The sequence below is a fragment of the Symphalangus syndactylus genome, chromosome 10, assembly GCF_028878055.3.
Source record: "Symphalangus syndactylus isolate Jambi chromosome 10, NHGRI_mSymSyn1-v2.1_pri, whole genome shotgun sequence".
Lineage (NCBI taxonomy): Eukaryota > Metazoa > Chordata > Mammalia > Primates > Hylobatidae > Symphalangus > Symphalangus syndactylus.
Window position 1 is genome coordinate 39,640,138 of NC_072432.2, and position 20,550 is coordinate 39,660,687.

General features: G+C 41.4%; 1 protein-coding gene across 3 annotated transcripts in view; it reads left to right on the forward strand.

The window, feature by feature from the left end:
- Positions 1-1,319: 1,319 nt before the first annotated feature.
- The window catches only part of TSPAN5 (tetraspanin 5), a 180,729-nt gene continuing 161,498 nt past the window's right edge, over positions 1,320-20,550 (forward strand). Inside the window, exon 1 of one of the 3 annotated variants that reach the window (XM_055296948.2) lies at positions 1,320-1,842. In XM_055296948.2, the coding sequence (XP_055152923.1) occupies positions 1,762-1,842 (81 nt within the window). In that variant the 5' untranslated portion in view covers positions 1,320-1,761. The remainder of the gene's footprint in view (positions 1,843-20,550) is intronic. The other 2 variants (XM_055296950.2, XM_055296949.2) reach the window with 2 other exon arrangements.

Consider the following 20,550-nt stretch of genomic DNA (forward strand, 5'->3'; position numbering starts at 1 on the left):
TATCTCTAAGTTGGTTTATTGCAGGAAAAAGTAGCTTCTTGACTGCCGGTTGTCAACTAGCCAGTTTTTGAGAAAAGTGAGAGGTTGTTACGTAGGAAACCTTATAACTAGAGGCTCTCAAACTCAAGTATTTAAGTATCATCTTTTAGATTTCTGTGTCCAGGATCGGGCTGCACTGGCTGGTGCTGGAAAAATTTTTTGATTTCACCTCCTTCTAGCCTTTTGAATCCTTAAAAATATTTCCATAGACATTTACACACAGTCCTGGGCGGTTCTTTCTTCTCCTTCCATGAAATACTGGTACCTGCTTTGCCAACACCTATGAAAAGTGCTCCAGGAGGAGGGCGGATAAGCAACTAATGAGCACACCTGCTCAGGTAGGGTTCTAAAGCAATTTCCAGCCACCTGTTCTTTTCTTCTCCAGAGTTCAAAAGCTTAATGGTTCGTGATCCAAAAACCCAATTCAGATTCCCCAGAAGACCTTCCTGGAATCCGTTGTGGATTCCTTCCTAGAGTTAGGAGGCAAGCAGGTTTGTTAGGCACTATTCTGTCGGGGTAGTGGGGAGCGTGCGCTGTCTGGGTTTGTGTGGTTGCAATAGACCCTAGGGCAAGAATCGCATCCCGGGCCAGGACTCCTTTGAGCCATCTCTTTTTCCTCGTCCCCATTTCTAGGATAAAACCCATTTCTCCGGTAGGTGGGGAGGTTGGGTTAGAGTCACACAGGGATTCAGGAAGCCTTCCTTTGCAACGTCCCATCCCTTCATCCTTTCCTCCCACTTCCCGTGGCTCTTTTCTCCACCTTCCCCAACTACCCCCTTTTCCATTCAGCGAAGTCCACGACGACTTTCCTTCCTAGTCCAGTGGCATCGCATCTTCTCTAGCCACATAAGCCTGTTGTGGAGGAGGGGGCGCCAGTGTGGCTACCCTGGAAGGAGTGTGGTGGGTGGCTCGCAGGTCCTTACTCACCCAGCCCTCTCCCCGAGGAGCGACCCTCTCGCCCGCGTCCCTCCAGAGCTGCCCCGCTCATCAATCCCGGTCACTCTGCCAGGCTGCTCCCTGGGCGCCCTTCCTTCTCCCTCTCGCCTGCGGTCCTCTACCCTTCCACCCCCTACCTACCCCGCAGCGACGTTCGGGGTCGACGGCGCTCGGGGTTGGCCCGAGAAGGGGCGGGGATAAAGCGAGCGGTGGAAGGAGGCGGCTACGTGGTGCCACCGCCGCCCGGGAGCGCCCGACCCCGTGCGCGCGCGCGCCTAGCCAAGGCTTGGGCGGCGGGCGGAGCTGCGGGCGGCGCGGACGGAGGAGCAGCGGGCCGGGCGGGCGGAGCGAGCGGCGGGCGGAGCGAGGGGTGGGAGGGCGCGCGCGAGCGGGCGGGCGAGCAAGCGAGCGGCGTCTCCACCAGCATCTGCCGCGGCCGCCTTGCCCGAAGCCCGGGGACGAACCGACGGACCGACCGCCTGGCGCACGGACGCGGGCGCTCGCTTTGTGTTCGGGGCTAGCTTCGGCGAGGCTTGGGCTTGCAGCGCGCGGCTTCCCTGCTTTCTCGCGGCCACCCCGGCTCCGGCGGCCTCGGCGCGCGAGGGGCTGGAGGTGCGGGAGCCGCTCTCCGCCGGTCGGTCCCCGCGCGGCTGAGCCTGGGCCGCCAGCGCCGCGGCCCCGTACGGTGTCCCTGAGCTCCTGCTCCCCGCCGGGCTGCTCCGAGCAACGGTGCTTCCGAGCTCCAAACTCGGGCTGCCGGGGCAAGTGTCTTCATGAACCCAGAGGATGTCCGGGAAGCACTACAAGGGTCCTGAAGTCAGTTGTTGCATCAAATACTTCATATTTGGCTTCAATGTCATATTTTGGGTAAGTTGGAGCGCTCCTAGGATTCCAACTATTGTGGCCGATCGATTCGCGACGATTTCCCCCACGTTGCTCGTTGCCTTTACTTTTCGCAGCCCCGCAGGCGCTTGCCGGAGCAGCGTAGAGGCATTCGCCTTCCGCCTTTCCAGCTTGCGCGTTGGAGAGATAAACATTTAATCCTTTCGAGGAATGGGAAGAGGTAAAAAGAGAAATCGAGGCGGAAAGGGGGAACCGAGGCCTTCTGGTGGCTTTTTAAGGAACGAATAGCAGGTATGCAGATAAAGGAAAGGGTTCGGCAGTTTGAGAAATGAGCAACCACACGAATTGGATTTGCTCTCGGTGGGATATGGATGTTGGGCAGAGCGTAGTGTCATAATAGGGAAGGCTAATCGGGCACGGCCGACCCTGAGGTCCACCTTCTAACAACGATCTGATTGGACGAGGGCTTAGCTCCGTGTTGCCGCGGCTGGTCTGTGCCATGCTCAGCGTGTATCTTCTTGCACCATCTCGGGCTTTGTGTAGGATGCAGATGCCGTGGTATATGGTTCTGTAATGTGCACGTAAATAACGTTTCTTGCACGCTCTCCTCTTCAGCTGGAAAGCGCTCCTTGTGCGTAATGGACTGGCCAGTGGGCGTGCGGGGTAGAGGGATTTATTTGTATGTATTTATCATCGTCAGGATAATAAGTCACCGTCAACATATATTTCAATGTGTTCGTGCCTCACGTCCTCGTTTTTAAAGGAGCGACACAGAGCGGGCCGTTTTGGGGAAACCTTTGGAGAAATGCAAAGGAGAAGGTGTGCGAGGCATGTTTTATTGGGGAACCGAGAGAGCAAATGCTTGAACACAAGATTCAAATGATGCTCTGCTTGGGACTGCAATGTGTTGGGAGCCTATTGTAATTAGGCTGGGACTCCTACTCTTTTTGTTTGTTTGTTTGTTTTGATTCTTTTCCTTGATCTGGCAAACATGTTCAGCAGCCAGACAAAGAGTTCTCCAGGACAAGGGGAAAACGTTGGTTCAAAGACCATGTTATTTTTCTCCCCCTTCTCATCCCATCTCATCCTCTTCCTCAATGGGCACCCGCATTTCCATGGAAAGTAAAGATGGTGGCTGTCTGGGTAGGGGGTTCTCTAAGTTGCTGTTCAGTGTGAGGTAAACAATGATCCAACTGCAGGATCAATAATTATCCACAGCAGTCCTTTAATTTGGGCTGTTTGCTGTACATATATACATCTGTGAGAATAGTTGTCAATACGGCTCTTCATATTCTTTTTTTGTACCGCACTCTTACCAGGTTATTTTATTTTCTGTTTTCTGTAATGGTACCTTGCATTGGTCATGTATGTTTTGTGAGGGGAAATGGAAGGGATTGGAGACCACTTTCCGTGTCAGCATGTCGTCTGTCTTCAGGACTAATAAAGATAATGAGGGGACACATGAATGGATGTCATATCTGATCATTCCACAGGCAGTTTTTTGCCAGTGTTCTGCATGATTCCCGGGAGCAGTTACCCACCTCCCTATAATTAAACACTGCTACAAATACAGGAAGAAGAAATTATTTTCTTTCTTTGCCCCTTCTCCATTTGTGAAATGTTTAAAAGTGGTGGGTAGCCACGGTTTTGAGTAAGATATTCTGATTTGATTGGAACTTGAAACTTTGTGACTTGGAGAGGCACGGACTACCGAACTGGGACTGGTTCTTTTTGGGGTAGTGAGTTCAGGCCTCTTGTTTCTACTTGAACATTTCTAAAAGTTGCACATTTTAGCTACCCAGCAACAAAAAGCACCCAGGGACTTTCTCTGCCGTTTCCTAGCAGGGGATGGTAAGGAAATAAAAGGATTTGGGTCTGTTTCCCTGACAGTTTGCTGTAATTTTGTAGAGTGCACAGAGACAAATTTAGCCCTTTCTGTGGATTAGGTTGCAGCAAAACCCCTAGAATTGTAGAGAGCTTCAAAGAATTGCAGAGTGCTTGCTTGGAGAGGTCCAGAATAGAGCCGCATGTTTTCTGATTGTGAAGGTCTTCATAGGTGGGTGGGTGAGTATGGGAAGCCTGAAAGGAGACCTCGGCTATGGGACTAAACTAGCTGCCCCAGGCAGAATTGTTAAGTGAGTGCCTTCATTATGAGGGCCCTTCACTTACCCTGCCTCTTGCCTTCCCTTCCTCTCTCTGTGCCCAAAGCCTTCCTCTCAGATACTCCCTCATACCTTTCCTATCCTGCTTTCTGCTCCAAAATTACCCCATATTTAAATTTCCTGCTTTATTGTACCATGGTCTCTAGTGATGATCAACAGAAAGGCAACCATATGGTTTTGGTTAAAGTAATTCAGACTAAGATGTTAGTGACTGGAAAGCTGGGGTCAGTAGCTTGGCAGCTTGCTTCTGAAAAGTTACACACCTCTGCTCTCTACAGAGTCACCAACCTGTCTGTGATTGCCAAAAACAGCAGACTCGGTGCTACTCCCATACAATTATGAAGAAGAGATTGCCAACAGCATGGTTTCCTAATTTTCATTTTCACACTGAACTGCTAGACTACATTTGACATACACTGGTGGCATTCAAAGGTATAGTTCTGGTAAAATAAAATTGAACATATGGTGGCACCAGCACTGAGAGCTTGGTTCTTTTCCTGATCAGCAGTTTGGCTCTTCATCAGTTAACTGCCTGGGCCTCAGTTTCTCAGCTGTTAAATTGAAGGAGGTAGATGAGTTATAACGTTGTTTCTAGTTCTTACACAGAATGAGTTTCTTGAGTTCCAATATGCTGGAGAAGAAAAATAGAAGAGTTTGGCCACTAATATATAACAGAAGTAGTATATACCAGGACACTTGATAAATTATAGACATTTTCTGTTAGAGAGACTTGTCTGAAGACTAGTTTTATTACTTTCATTTCTTCCTCGAAGATCCTTTCATAAAAAACAAACAAACAAACAAAACAAACAAAAAACAAGGCCGGGCACGGTGGCTCACGTCTGTGATCCCAGCACTTTGGGAGGCTGAGGTGGACGGATCACAAGTTCAGGAGATCAAGACCATCCTGGCCAACATGGTGAAACTCTGTCCCTACTGAAATACAAAAAACTAGCCAGGTGTGTTGGCGGGTGCCTGTAGTCCCAGCTACTCAGGAGGCTGAGGCAGGGGAATCACTTGAACCCGGGAGGTGGAGATTGCAGTGAGCCGAGATCGCACCACTGTACTCCAGCCTGGCAACAGAGCAAGACTCCATCTCAAAAAAACAAAACAAAACAAAACAAAAAACCTTTCACTAATTTCTTCTTGTCTTGTTCAGTTCCTGGTGTAGTGTCCGTGCTTCTCTCTCCCCACTGTGAATCTCAAATGTAGTCCTGTGAGTCATTAAATATATTTTTATTGTTAGAATTACAGCTTCATGTATAAAATCTGAATCCTTTTATATAACAGTTGTAATGACTTTCTGAGTAACAAAGTCAACATCTTGTACAGATTCCATTCTCATTAGTTATCACAGGCTGGTGGGGGAAAAACTTGTTTCCTCTGTTATATGTTGGAACAATTCAAGACAGAAGGGAATTGATTTTATTGAGGGTGTCACTGTACTGGGACATTTCTCAGAAAACCCTGAGACTGCTTTGGGTTTGGGGGAGGGAGGAGAAAGAGGATTTTGTTTTAAAGTCATTTCTTTTGGGTACTGAACCCCACATCCCATCACTCATCATTAATAGATGTTTTGCCCTTTTGGATTCTGGCTTTTAAATGTTTTGGATTCTGGATACTTAACTGTTCCTAGGCAAGTAAATTGATCTCAATATTCTGGTTATTTATTGCTATATAACCTTCAAGCTTAGTTGTTTAAAACACAGTTGTTTATTATTATAGTTCACAGTTCTGTGATTTGGCCCAGCTCATCTGGACAGTTCTCACTTGGGGTCTCATACAGTTGCGGTGAGATGTAGCTGGAGTTGAACTTATCGGAAGGCCCTTTGGGGCAGGATGCCTGAGATGGTATACTCATATAACTGGAAGCTGATGCTTGCTGGGAGCTTAGCCAGAGTTGCTGGAGCACCTACAGGTGGCTTCTTCCTGTCTCTAAGTCTTAAAGAAGCTTCCAGCCAGTTAAGGTTCCACTTAGAACTGGCAGTGCCACTTTTATCTATTCCATTGGTTAGAGCACTCATGCAGATTGCTGAATTTCAAAGGGTGAAGAATTAGAAGCCACCTTTTAATGGGAAGTGTCAAGGTCACATTGCAGAAGGTCATGTAGGTTGTGGCCATCTTTGAAAAATATAGTCTACTGTATTAAGGCACTGAGCCTTAATTTCTTGTTTATAAAGGAAAGATAACATTAATGGTGTTGTAGTTTTGAAGATTCAGTGAGATAATGTTTTACTCGGCATAGTATCTCAATATTTAACAAATGGTGAATATCATTACTGTTGTTGTCTCCAGATTTTATACTGGTTCCATACAGGGCTATAGAACTTCTAGAACGCGGTAGTCTAGTACTTTGGCATCATTACTACTAGGTAATGATAATACCCTTAAGATCTGCCAAGAAGATGAGGCAAATGGATTCAATAGATTTTATAGTGACTTGTTAGGAAAGAACTCAGTGGAAGCCGTGGAATGATTTGGGAGAACCAAGTCATTTTTCTATTTTCTTTGCTACAAAGGATTAGAAAAGCCTCAGATACTTGAGGCCAACTTTCTCTTTTGATATGCTTTCAGATATTACCTTGTGTCTTTAAGTGCTGGTTTATCCAGGGTTGACGGCAGGATCTTGCCTCTAATTTGCTTCCACAGGGCTTAATTCAGAGAGGAGGGAGACTCAGGAAACCTTGGGGCGGCAGGGGAGGGGGGGCATCAAGTAGGAAGCCTTATCTTATGATTCACTATAAATTGCAAGATGTTCTGGAATGATGATACATCAGCAGTTTATAAGTCATAATTTTTGTTTTAATTTGCTAGACATCTGTTAGCTTCGATGGCAACCATATGGGAATCTAAATTGCGTTTTGAATTACAGGGAGATGGTAGGAAGAAAGCTAAATATGGTTATGAAAGTGTCATACGGGAAAAGTGTAAGAAAGGTATAAAGTGGGGAAAGTAATTGAATATAGGCTTGGTTAGTCTGGCCACTCCCTCTGTGGGGCAGCATGAAGGCGCAGAAGCATTCTCACTTGATATACTCCACAGATTGAAATGAAGCCAAGTGGGGAGAAGTTGGAAAACCAAATAATGTTTCACCCACCATAAAATTGCCAAAATGTTGCACTCATTTAGATGGGTCACTTTGTTTTAATGTCCACAGTAATAGGTAGTCCCTGGCAAAAGGTGAAAGCAATCTGCATTTTTAACAGAGCTTTTCACTAATGATGTTTTCCTTGTAAGCACCCCTAAGAGTCTTCCAAGAATATTATATCTTTGTGACAGATGAAGAAATTGGAGTACAGAGATGTGGAGTAACTTTTGAGGTGTTGAAGAGCATGTCAAGGTTCGGTTTTAGAGTGTTAAGTCTCTTCCGTAATGATAGCCCCAGCTTTTTGGGTGGAGACTTATTTTAGAAGATGCTTGTTATTCTAAAATAAAACATCAAGTAAGTTATTTACATCTGTTCATAATCGAAAAGTGATAAAGTTTTTGCATATGCCATGATTAACACCACCCACAAGCACAAAAAAGTTAGGATGAAAATGTTCTTCAAGAATATGGTGGAATAATTGTAGCCTATTGAAAATTCATAAATGAAAATTGGAGTATTGTAGACAGAATTCTTGAATCACATGTTTCTTTCTGTGTGTAATACTGATGACTGTCTTAAAATTTCTAACTTCCGAATAAATCATACTCCACTGGATTATAAGGGCTTCAAGTCTGGGGGCTGTCTCACTTTCATAAGCCCAGTGTCTTGCACATTGTCTGAAACACAGTAGATGTTTTGATAAACGTTTGGGCCAGGCATGGTGGCTTACATCTGTAATCCCAACACTTTAGGGGGCTGAGGCTGGAGGATGGCTTGTGCCCAAGAGTTTGAGACCAGCCTGGGTAACATAGTGAGACCCTATCTCTAACACACAAAAAAATTAAAAATTAAAAATTAGCTGGGTGTGGTGATGCATGCCTGTAGTCCCAGCCACTTGGGAGGCTGAGGTGGGAGGATCACTTGAGTCTGGGAGGTTGAGGCTGCAACTGCACTCCAGGGTGACAGAACAAGACCCTGTCTCAAAAAAAAAAAAAAAAAAGGTATGTTGAAGGAAAGAATTACAAAATCATCAGAAAGTATGTAGGAATCATCTCCCCTAACTTCCTAGTCAGTGAAGCATTCTCCATTGTATCCTGCCTACCTTTCTAAGCATGGATCTGTTTTTGGACCTTTTTAATTGTAGAGTTTCATCTGTTTTCAAACTACGTGTACTCTGTCTCCCCATAATTTCCATCCTCCTAATTTACTGTTCATTTTAGATTTTTATTTGGAAACATCAAACCAATAGGAAAATTGCAAGTGGTATAGAGAGTTTTTATCCTGTTTGAGAAAAAGTTGCCAGCATGTTGGCTATCACACAAACAGTTTAGTACGTACTTTCTGTAAACTGGACTATTCTCCTAGATCACCACAGTACAACCATGAAAGCCAGGAAATTACCAATGATACATTAACAGCATTTAATCCTTAGACTTCATCCAAGTTTCCCGGTTGCTCCAATAATGTTTTAAAGCAAAAGAATTCAGGTCAGAACCACACTTTGTATTTAGTTACATCTTTTTAGTCTCTTTCAGTCCTTCACTATCATGATCTTGATACTTTTGACAATTATAAGCCAGTTATTTTGCAGAATGTCCCTCAGTTTGTGTTTGTGCCATTTCCACAAGCTTAGATTCGGGCTGTGCATCTTTGGTAGGAATAGTACAGAAATGGTGCTGCGTTCTCATTGTACCCTATCAGGGTGGCATTGATTTCTGTTTGTCCCATTACTGATGATGGTCACTTGATCAAGGTGTTGTCTGCCAGGCTTCTCTACCATATAGTTACTCTTTTCTCATTTGTAATTTATAAATGTTTTATGGCAGATTACATTGAAACCATGTAAACGGCCTATTCCTCGTCAAATTTTCAATCTGTTATTTATTTATGTCAGTAAGAACTTATGGTCTTCCTTTTTTCAGTGTGTTTTAATGTTATGGTCATCACTTACTTTATTTAAAATGGCCCTAGGTTTGGCCAGTGCAGTCTTTTCACGTTGGCTCCTGTGCTCTTTTAACTCCCATCAGTCTTTGAGCACCATCTTGCTCTCTGGCAGAATAAGATGTTCCGAACTCATTTTGTGATTTACCTGTGTCATCTTTTGTATCAGTCATTTCTCCAAGGAGCTTTTGAATGGAGAATGGAATTTAGAAGCCAAGATCTGGTTGCTTGGTGTGCTCATTGCTATTAGGGTGTTGCTACTCCATGTATATATATATATATACACACACGTACGTCTGTATTTCTGTATCTATGTACTTTTAAAACCATGAGTTTATAGTCATACCTCAAATTCCTGTCTGATACCACAGGGTTTATTTTTTCCTCTCCATATTTTATAACTGCTTTCTTTGACAGTGAGATTCTTGATTCGCATTATTCTTAACAGTTTACTTATTTGGTAAATCTCCCCATATGTAACCAGTCTTCTGCAGCTGCCACCACCTTTCCTCCTGGGGCTGCCCTCCTCAGCTGTTAGTGCTCTAGCAACCTGTGCCACCACCCCCATCCCCATATGGATACCTTTCTCCCTGAGATACCCTGCTCTGGGCTTCCACAGCATCCCTCTTCCTACATTTTTGTAAACAGAAGCCTACCAGATTGGACCTACCTAATGGCTTTGAATTTTCAGGAAGGAGAAGGCAAAGAGCCTCGGCTACTGTTGAATGATGTAAAATAAGACTTATCTTCCTTCCGCATGGTCCTTCATTGTTTAAAAATAGCCATTATGTCATTCCTAAACATTCTGTTTTCCACCTTTAAAAGCTCCTAGTTCCTCCATGTGTTTACACTAATGATGTTTTTCTTGTAAGCATCTCAGAGTCTTCCAAACATATTATATCTTTGTGACAGATGAAGAAATTGGAGTACAGAGATGTGGAGTAACTTTTGAGATGTTGAAGAGCATGTCAGGGTTCAGTTTTAGAGTGTTAGGTCTACATATACTGTTTCCAGATTGTTCTTTGCCCTGGTCATGGTGCTCTGCCTGGGGTCCCATTTGGACACACCTCTATTAATGCAGCAACCAGAATGAAACACGTTGTTCTCAGGCTTTTCTAACCATCCAAAGAGCAGCAGGCTCTTGAACTCTCCCTTCAGTTCCTAGGCTGTGCTGTGCCTGGTGGCAGAAGCCTCTGCTACTGTCTGGAATTGACTTTGAGTAAGTTACTTTCACAGATTAGTTCCTCAGGTGCTCATCTAAAAAAATCGGGAAAATAATTTTCTGCAAAGTTGTTATCCAGTATTATGTGAGATCATGCATATCAACGTGCTTCATAAATGGTAAATCTCTAAATACAAATACTAGTTATTAACCCAGGCTAAACTGCACTTGCTTTTCCTGGCAGCCAAGGAACACTTTGGCTTGGATTGACTTTTTAGTGAAATGAAACCTTCACTTTTTCAAGTGAACTCTATTAAACCATCCCCCTAAGCTATATGCTAATCAGAAGCCCTAACCCTCCAGTTAATTATTTGAATTTAGATTTAGTTCTGTTTATTTCTCCCATTTAAATGTCTTATTCTGGCCCATTGGATTTCAAAGCTGCTACCAGCAATCCTAGGCTTCCTTGAGGCGTATGTGGGTGGGTGGGTCTGTGCTGGTGGGGTGTGGACTGAGCAGTACCTCTCTTTCCTCCAGAAAAGCTTGGTTATTAGTTTGATATTTTGGGATACTAAGAAAGATTTTGCTTGAAAAAAGGGGTCCCACCACTTAAGAAAGAAAAGAACCAGTATTCTAGCCTTCAGATGTTTTTGAATCTTGGTGGCCAAAGTACATTTTTTAAAAAATTACTCTTTGTGTGGGTTTTTATCTCTTGGAATCTCTTCATGCATGGGAAGTCCCTCTCACTAACTAGGGGTCACTTCTGTAGGATTAGTTGATATTTCACCCCTTTATGCATGTAGTGTGGCAGCCTGATTAGTAAGTTAGGAAATTTCATTCTTCCCACTGGGAGATCTGGTTCAGTAGGTCCGTCCAGGATGGGGTCCTGGAATTTCTGTTAAGAAAAAATCGAAACTTCCTGCAGGTCATTGTGATGCCCAGCTGAGTTTGAGAAGCTTTAGCTTGTTTTTCTTGCGAAGATGTGGCCTCTCCTTCCCGTTGCTCCCTGGAGGGGATGTGTGGGAGAGCTGGGCGTGGGTGGTGTAGAGCGGTGACCATTTCACCAGCACACGAAGCTAGTGTTCTTTGCTTATGAGAAAAAAAAGGTGGCCTATTTTATCTCTCATGGAATTTTTTATTAATCCAAAAACGCCAGTTTATTTTTAAACCTGAAAGCCCTAAAAACAAAATGAGAAAAATCTCTTGAAAGAGAACCTCTAGTGCTGCAACTAAGTATGCTAACAGCATCATATAGGGCTAGAAGCTAGCCATTTATTCGATAGGCACAGTGAAGAGCTAGACTTCTGGTTCCTTTGCCCTGCTTGTCCTGGACCACTCTGTGTGTGTCAGTGCAGTTGAGTAGCTCTAACTACAGACACTTAACAAGGGCAGACCACCTTCTCCTTCAAAAAAAATCAGCCTCCCTGTCCACTGTTGCTATTCCTTTCAGCCTCCATTTTCTGGGGCTTTCTCGTTGGCCTCCAGCCCTGACTATGCTCAGTTTGTGGGAGGGGAGTTGCTTTCTGCGTCAAAGTCTGCATGACAGGTTCATTGAATTCCCTCTGCTGTAATGCTGCGGAGGGGACATTTCTTTTCCCATATCCAAACTTGCAGCACTGTCACAAAGACAGTTGACAATAAAGCAAATGCAGAAGACCCAGACATGATATTTGCCAGTGTTCTTTAGAAAGCTTCAGTGTGGAATATCCGGGTTATGCCTAGTGTTTTCCTGTTATTTTCTTAACTTTCTTTTTTCCTTCACCCCCTTTAAAAGAAAGTTAGATCTTTGATTATTGCTGGATTCCTAAAGTAGAAATCTTGAAAAATAAAATTTTGAATAAAACTGTATATTATTTCTCTGAGCTGTTTTACTGGGTCTAATACCACTCCTTTTTTTTTTTTTTTTAAAACAAAACAAAACAAAACAAAACAGAAAAGCCAACCAAACAAAACCAAACCAGAATGGTATGCAAACCCGATGGTTAGCACTGTGATATTATCCATATGTACATAGAGGATTGTTAATTATGAATCACAAGGTATAATTTTTAAGTAATATAATCACTAAGCCCAATTACAAAATGGTGTTTTTGTGGATGGCAAAACATTACAAATGGCAAAACATTTTGGCTCTCTTCATTGGAAGGGAAAAGTGATGTTCTATACCACTTCCAGCTACTATTTACTATTTTGATAAGTATTACAAGGCATAGGGCTCTTTTTACTTGTTGGAAAATTTTTCTAAATTACACTTGGCACGAAGGCTTGAATTTCTAAAAATCTGGAGGGAACAGCTGGTGCTCTAATAAATATTCAGGCCAGCTATTTTAATGCATTGTACTCAATTAAGTAGTCCTAATAAAAGAGGAATACTTGTCTTAAGCATTTCTCAAAGCATAATGTTGTGCTTCCAACAAAAATTTCCTCCAACTGTTGATATTTCCCCCCAAGCAGCCTTAAAATTTAATTCTGCCAAATAAGTAGTCCAATCATGGATGATGCATTTAATGCCAAAAGTTAGTTCTCTTTTAAGGTATAGTTGTATCAATATGGCCTAGCCCTTTAACTGGAGACTCCATAGGTCACTGACCTTTTAGAAGAATTCTTCGTCTGGTTCAGAGTGAGAGAGTATGGAAAGATTCATCCTAACTTGGGCGTTCTGGTACCCTTGTGGTGGCAGGGCAGAAAGTCTGCTGTTAAGGAGTTTAGACTTTGAGTGTGTCTGGATTTTTACCCAGCTACGTTCCCAGGCTTGTGACCTTAGATGTTAATTGCCCACCTTGCAGTTAAGTCTCCCCTTCATCTGCAAAATGGCACGTTTAGTAGTATTAATATTATTAATAGTAGTATTAAGATAACGTCTATCTCGGAATCATGAGGATTTGAGGAGTTAATATGTGTGAACTTCTTGGAATAGTCAATAGGTATTAGCAATTATTATACTGTTTTCCTCATAATTTCTTTTGATTGTTTTCCCTTCTTTCAGAATCATTAAAATAATCTTACATTGTAACATATATTTTTTGTTCTCTGTAATATTCAGCCTACATAAGTGCATGCTCAAAATAACTAAAAGGAAAAAGAGATCTAACAAATGTTCACAGTGTTCTTTTCATTGTAATGAGTGGCACGCAGTTCTTATCATGGATACCAGACCATGAATTCGCGTCGATTGTTTGTTGTTAATTTTCCCTTTTTTCTTTACCCAATTACATTCACTATTTTCTTTGCAAAATCAAAGTGTCTCCTATTAGTATTTTGTACTGGGAAGTTGAGTTTCTGATGGATAGCTGTGGTGGTGTTAGGCCTAACACCTGGGTGGGATGGGGAGGATAGAAACTCTTTATCAACATCTGTTAAATCTGGGCATTCTGGAACTATCTAGATGGCTGTAACTAAGTGTCTTTAGTTCTTTATGGTATCATAAATCCTGCATATTTTGGTCATTTTTTTTACTCTATTTCAGACAAATTCTTTAGGTTGTGAAGGTGAAAACTTGAGTCAGTGATCCAGATAACTTGAGTTTTCCCCTTATATGTCCTTCCAGCTGATGCAGAGCTAGGATTTTGGATTGAACTACCTGGATCATTGACTAATCATCTTGGTGAATGAGAGACTCACTGGCTTCTCCTCTAGGGCATAATGGGATGCAATGAGAGCTTGTGCTTTTTTTTTGCCACCTGTACTGTCTCCTGACACAGGAGACATAGGCTGTCACATTTCCAAGTTTCATCTTCCATATAACTGGGCTCAGCTCTGAGAGGAAGGCCAGGGCATGCTAAATTAGTGGGTGCATGTCACTCATTCCCATGCAGAAGTCATGCTGAAAACCCCAGCCCTTCAAGGGGAAGCAGGGGATAAAGGGATAAGTCTAAGTAGAATTTTTACTGTAGTTTTTATTAGTAAAAAAGAATGATGTATGTAGCACAACAGGAACAGAAGCATATTTAAAGTCATCTCTAGCTTACCAGAAACACCCCTAAAACTGCTGGTTTAGATTCATTAATCAACCTCACAGTCCTCAAATGGGTTGTGACTCCCTGTTGCGTAAACACTAACCATGTTACTTCCTGGTCCTCCTGACCTCCACTAGCTGATTTCAGCGAGGATCAGGACTTAGGTCGCCACCTGATGATCTAAAGCAACGAGTCCCAAAGTTCAGCCATTCGTAAACTACCTGCATGGTTTTGGACAAACTCTTGTGTCACCCCATAGTTTCTCAGATTTTAATATGCATACAAGTAGCATGGGATATGTTGTTCAAATGTGGATTCTGGTTCAGTAGGAGTGAGAGGGGACAAAGATCCAGTACCTTTAACAAATGCCCAGGTGATGCTGATGGCTCTGGCCCACTGTTCTCACTTTGAATCTCAAAGATATAGTCCATCTGAAATAATCTTTTCTTTTAAGTTGACTCTGATTTTAATCTTAAATACATATATTTTAAAAAGGAATGTAAAAAGTACCACTATTCAAATGCATATAATGACAATAGTATGACTTATTAACTTCTAGGTAGCTATTATTGGTGCCTGCTGGTAAGCCTGAGTCAGAGGCCTCTTTTCTTTTGTTATAATGGAGGTTAACAAGTGTAGCAAGTGTTCGACATTCTGGCATCAAATGGAGACTTTCTCCTTAACTAGACCAGAGGATTAAAAGATAGTTGAAAAGCAATGACTTTATATTGAAGGATATTTAATGCCACGTTCTAAAACTTCTCTTCTGGTACCCCGAGTCACTAGGGAATCTCACTTTGGGGAACACTTGTGTTTAAGTAATTTGCAGCAAGGCATGCATTTATGAACTGAAATCTATTAGTGAGATGGATGGATCCCTAGAGGTAAAATGGTTGGAGAATGTGTTTAAATGTTTGCATACTCCATGTTCTGTTTTCTGTTGAGAGTGTGGGAGAGAAGAGGGGCATCCCCCATTTCTGAAAAGTTGCTAACCCTAGGCCCAGTGAGTAGTTACATCTTAGGTATGAGAAGGAAAATGCTTTGGGAAATTGTATCTCAGGCTAGCAGGGAGTCAACTTTAAATGCTTAGGAAGTGTATCTCAGTGGGCTTCCTCCTCTCGTCTTTCAAGTTACTATAGGTATTGCTTATGGTCAGCTTTGGAATGAGTCTATTTACGTAATGCATTTTAAAAATAGGGTGCTTTTTTATTCCAAAAATACAGGAACATCAATATTGCTTTTTTAAAGGAAATTTACCACAATAATATTTTCTTTCGGTTCAACTGTATTAAAAGTGGAAACTCTTCATTAAGTGCTCCGAGAACAGTGAACAAACACTTGAAAATGAAAAAAATATTTTAGAGTTTCAGTTGTATTCCCCTATGAGGCCTTGAATTTAGCAAACCTTAGTTGATTAACTTTTTAAAGGAAAAATGTGCTCTTATATTAGTGGCTTTTAAGCATTTCTTCTGACTTTACCAGCCTTTCCCCCTTAGGACAACATTTAAAATAAGTGTTTTCAACATACAGAGCAAATACCTTGTGAATAAACATCAATTTCACACAACCAGAAAAAAAAATAAATCAATAAATCTCCTTTAGGCATTTGAAAAACTCTATACTTTTTAAAAAGGGAGGAGTTATAATTCAGTAACAGGAAAACTAAACCCCAAGAAACCAGGCTGTCAGTTTTAGATGTTTTTCAGCATGACCTTATGGAGGCAGAAGACTGGGGCTGTGAACTTCCTGAGCACCTGTTTCATTATTGGTGCCCTACTTATCCAAGGATGGGCAACAACTGCCCACAGGGCAACTCCTGTGAGAAAGCCTACTCTGTTTTTAATCTCATAACTGGAATCCTAGGGAAAATAGTGTTTTCTTTGGTACCAAGTTCTTTTGGCTTCGTCTATTGGGTTTTGAAAGAATAAATTGAATGAAGAGCTGTCTAGACGATACAACTCTATGTGGCATTTTCATATTTTTTCCTGACCCTGCAAGACTAATAATCCCTAATATTCTCACTATATGCTTTGAGAGTTTTACTGTCCAGCGAAGATTTGAAACAATTGCACAAAAATTTGAAAACGGTGTTTTACTTGTCATTTTTAAAGATACAGAGTCACTATTTTAGAAGTGAAGGGATGGGGTCTCAAAACAAATTGAAATATATTTTGTGAAATATATACATATGTATTCCACTTAAATATTGATATACTTGGTTTTTAAAATATATAGTATCAATATATATCCTTGATGCTTATTAAATACTGATGTATATCCTTGGACTTTTTAAAAAAGTACAGTCATGTATCGCTTAACAACAGGGTATGTTCTGAGAAATGAGTCATGGGATTTCATCATTGTGCAAACGTTGTAGAGTGTACAACACAAACATAGACGGTGTGTAGCCTACTACACACCTAGGCTGTATGGCACAGCCTGTTGCTCCTGGACCACAAACTTGTATAGCATGTTATGGTAATGAATACTGTAGGCATTTATAACACGATGGTATTTGTGTATCTAAACATACACAAGGTACAGTAAAGATATAAAAGATAAAAAAATGGTACACCAGTGTAGGGCACTTACCATGAATGGAGCTTGCAGGACTGGAAGTTGCTCTGGGTGAGTCAGTGAGTGAGTGGTGAGTGAAAGGGAAGGCCTAGGACATTACTGTACACAAATGCAGACTTCATTAACACTATACTTAGGCTACATTAAATTTACAAAAAATGTCTTTCTTCAATAATTAACCTCAGCTTACTGTCACATTTTATTTTATTAACTTTTTTTTTAGCTTTTTTACTCTTGTAATAACACTTAGCTTAACACGTTGTACAGCTGTACAGAAATATTTTCTTTATATCCTTAGTCTATAAGCCTTTTTTTAAATTATTTTTTATTTTTAAAACTTTTTTGTTAAAAATGAAGACAAAAACACACACATTAGCCTAGACCTACACAGGATCAAGATCATCAATACATCACTAGACAATAGGAATTTTTCAGTTCCATTAGAATCTGATAGGACCACAGTTATTCTGTCATCGATTAAAATGTCATTATGTAGTGTGGGACTGTAGATATGTGCTCTCTTTGGAGAAAAAAAAGAGAAACTACCTAAATGACCATATCGCCTCTAAATATTTTCATTCATAAGAGACTAAAATTTCTTTACCGTAGTATACTATAAATTTGCAAACTAAATGAAACTTGTTTTAAAGTTAAAAGCTAGAGATCTGTTTTAGAATCTAACACATAAGCAGAAAAAAAAATTTTGTGGTTATTAGTTGGAGGCTAGAAAATAAACTCTTTAAACTATGAAATTGCTAAGTCTTAGCTAGAGACCCCAACAAATGATTAATTATTGCTAAGAATCTTTTAAAATCCAGTTTTAAAGTTGAAGTGTTGTTTCTCTGGAATTTTTCCCTCACCTGCCCCCTTCTTTCTGTGATTCTAATTCCAAACTTGAGAAGACAGAGCTTTTTACTTTTAGGGAAGCTAAATCTCTTTTTTTTTAAAATTTAATTGAATTTTATTATTATACTTTAGGTTTTAGGGTACATGTGCACAATGTGCAGGTTTGTTACATATATGTCCATGTGCCATGTTGGTGTGCTGCACCCATTAACTCGTCATTTAGCATTAGGTATATCTCCTAATGCTGTCCCTCCCCCCTCCCCCCACCCCACAACAGTCCCTGGAGTGTGATGTTCCCCTTCCTGTGTCCATGAGTTGTTATGGTTCAATTAGGGAAGCTAAATCTCTTTCTTGCTCTAAAAAGGTTGACCTGCTGATGAAAGAACAGAAGGTTGGAATTCTTTGGAGCAGGAATAGCTGTGCAAATGCTTATTTCATTGTTCTTTGGCCAATCTTTTTAGCACTCAAGTATTAGAACTATGCTTTAATTGGTCTTTTGCAGCCCTGATTGTATAATCTTAGGATTTATATGTTGAAAGAGACCTTACAAATCATTTGGGTCCTAGTTTTTACTACTCACTGTTCAACACTTTGCCTACCCTTTTCATAGTGGAATCCTTTGTTTTCCTAACCAAAATTTTAAGCAAAGACCCCAGTTTGTAAAACAAAGAACAGAGCTTCTCTTCTGGGAGCCTAGCATCTCAGGTGCCTCAGCTGTGTTCTTGGTATCACTGTGTAGGAACAGTGTGCAAAGGGGACAGTGGGAGTCCTGGTGGATTTTACCCATGGGTGGAGTTTGAGCTGAGACTGGTGGAGAAGGCATCTGCTTACCGTTTATATGTTGAATTAGGATGAAGTCGGCACTTGGCCTGTGTTCTTTGTAGGATGTGTGCATGCTGAATTGCCCAAGTTGCCAAGTCTCAGCACTTTGACTCCATTTGGTTCCGCTAAATGGTTTTGGCGCAGTCGTTTTGATTAACATCAACCTTGCTTATGTTAAGTAACTATTCAGGTTATTTATTATGCATTACTCTCATGCTTTGGAATGAACAGACTCAAAAACTTCTGCTTCATATGGATTCCATATGTGGCTTTTAAGTTAGCAGAAACACAAAGGTTCCCAATTAATTTGCACATAAAATTGCATATTGAGTAAATTAAGCTTCATGGCGTAGGCATTATTTGAAATTCTTTGTCATCTTTAATATTTTTATATTTCATTTAAACAAGTTATTAGGTGTTTGAAGTTTCTGTGGTGACGAACATAACCTACACATTCACATATGCCCTGTTTGGTTTTTTATTACAGAATGCAGATATCCATGGAATTTATTTTATTGTTTTATACTGATGAGCTCCAGATAGTAGGAGATTATATAAAAAGAGAGGATATTTACTTTTTATTTCTGTGATTTAACTTTTTCTCCCTTCCTCTTCCCAATGCTAGGCAGAGAATATTACAACATGTAAGACAGTGGTTAAGGGTGAGACTGCCTAGGTTCAAACATGGGCCTTGAGGCCGGGCGCGGTGGCTCACACTTGTAATCCCAGCACTTTGGGAGGCCGAGGCGGGCGGATCACGAGGTCAGGAGATCGAGACCACGGTGAAACCCCGTCTCTACTAAACATACAAAAAATTAGCCGGGCGTGGTGGCGGGCACCTGTAGTCCCAGCTACTCGGAGAGGCTGAGGCAGGAGAATGGCGTGAACCCGGGAGGCGGAGCTTGCGGTGAGCCGAGATCGCGCCACTGCACTCCAGCCTCGGTGACAGAGTGAGACTCTGTCTCAAAAAAAAAAAAAACCATGGGCCTTGATATGTCCAAGCTGTGTGACCATGGATGGTTACTTCATCACTTTGAACTACTCCTTTTGGGCAAAAAGTGGGTAATATTAGTGGCAACCTCTAGGATCATTGCAAAGATTCCATGAGATGATGTACATCCAACTCCTGAGCACTCAGTGAATGCTGATGTGATAATTGAGGGACCAGTAGGTGACCCACTCAGGGGAGTTGCAGACTTTTGGTTCACTGTCACCTGGGAAAAGGTGTTGTCAGTGTCCGGACCCTCAACTTTCCTTGTTAGGAAAGTGTACCCTGTATAATAGAACTTGTCACTAATGCCAGGCTTCGTTTCCTTTGTCCTCCACCCATTAGAGGAGAGTGTATCTCTATGCTTTCCTTTGGCAACTGGATCTGAGGGTTTTCTCATCAGGGCAGCTGCCATGTTCCTTTCCTCCTGGGCCGTAATTTCCTCTCCTGTGTAGCCACAGCTGACCACCACGTCCATTCCTGGCATGGCCTGGCCAGTCCTTTCTTTCTGGATGACAATGCCAACATTTCTTATGTCTTACCTCGGGGATCATTTTCAGGCCACAGACCTACCTGTTTTGTTTTTTTAAAATGGTAGTATGTACAGAACATTACAGTTTTCATAAAATCATGTATATAAATACGCCTAGAAAACTACCTGAAATATAGCAGCTGTCCCATAATTACTAATTGAAATACGTTAGTTGAATCTGAAGTAACTTTCTTAGCCTAGGAACAAAATTAGCATCCATCTGGGTCTCTGCAAAAATTTGTAATGTGTAAAAATAGGCATGTTTAGGAAGTTGCTTAATTTATTAATATATACTTCATTTTTATGGCAGTTACAGATTCTCTAATTGAATTTATATTTGCATGATTACAGTTTTTTTTGTTGCAAACGATTTTTATGGGCTGCTGAAGTTTAAGGAGTCTGGCATTTTAAATTGTTCTTCACTGTCTGAGAAGTAAAAATATATCTTAAAAAATCATTGATGTTATAGTAAAGGAAAGCTCCCTCCCTTCCCTAAGTTAGTGCCTTTCGTATGTGAGCATTTGTGTAGTGGAATTCTGTCTGATCCTTTTTCATTTTCTGAGCTATTATAAGTGCTTTCTTTTCCTTTAACTATCATAAATGGTTTTTCTTCCCTTAACTAAGTAAAGATTTCTGGAACAATGTTTTGACCAGATTG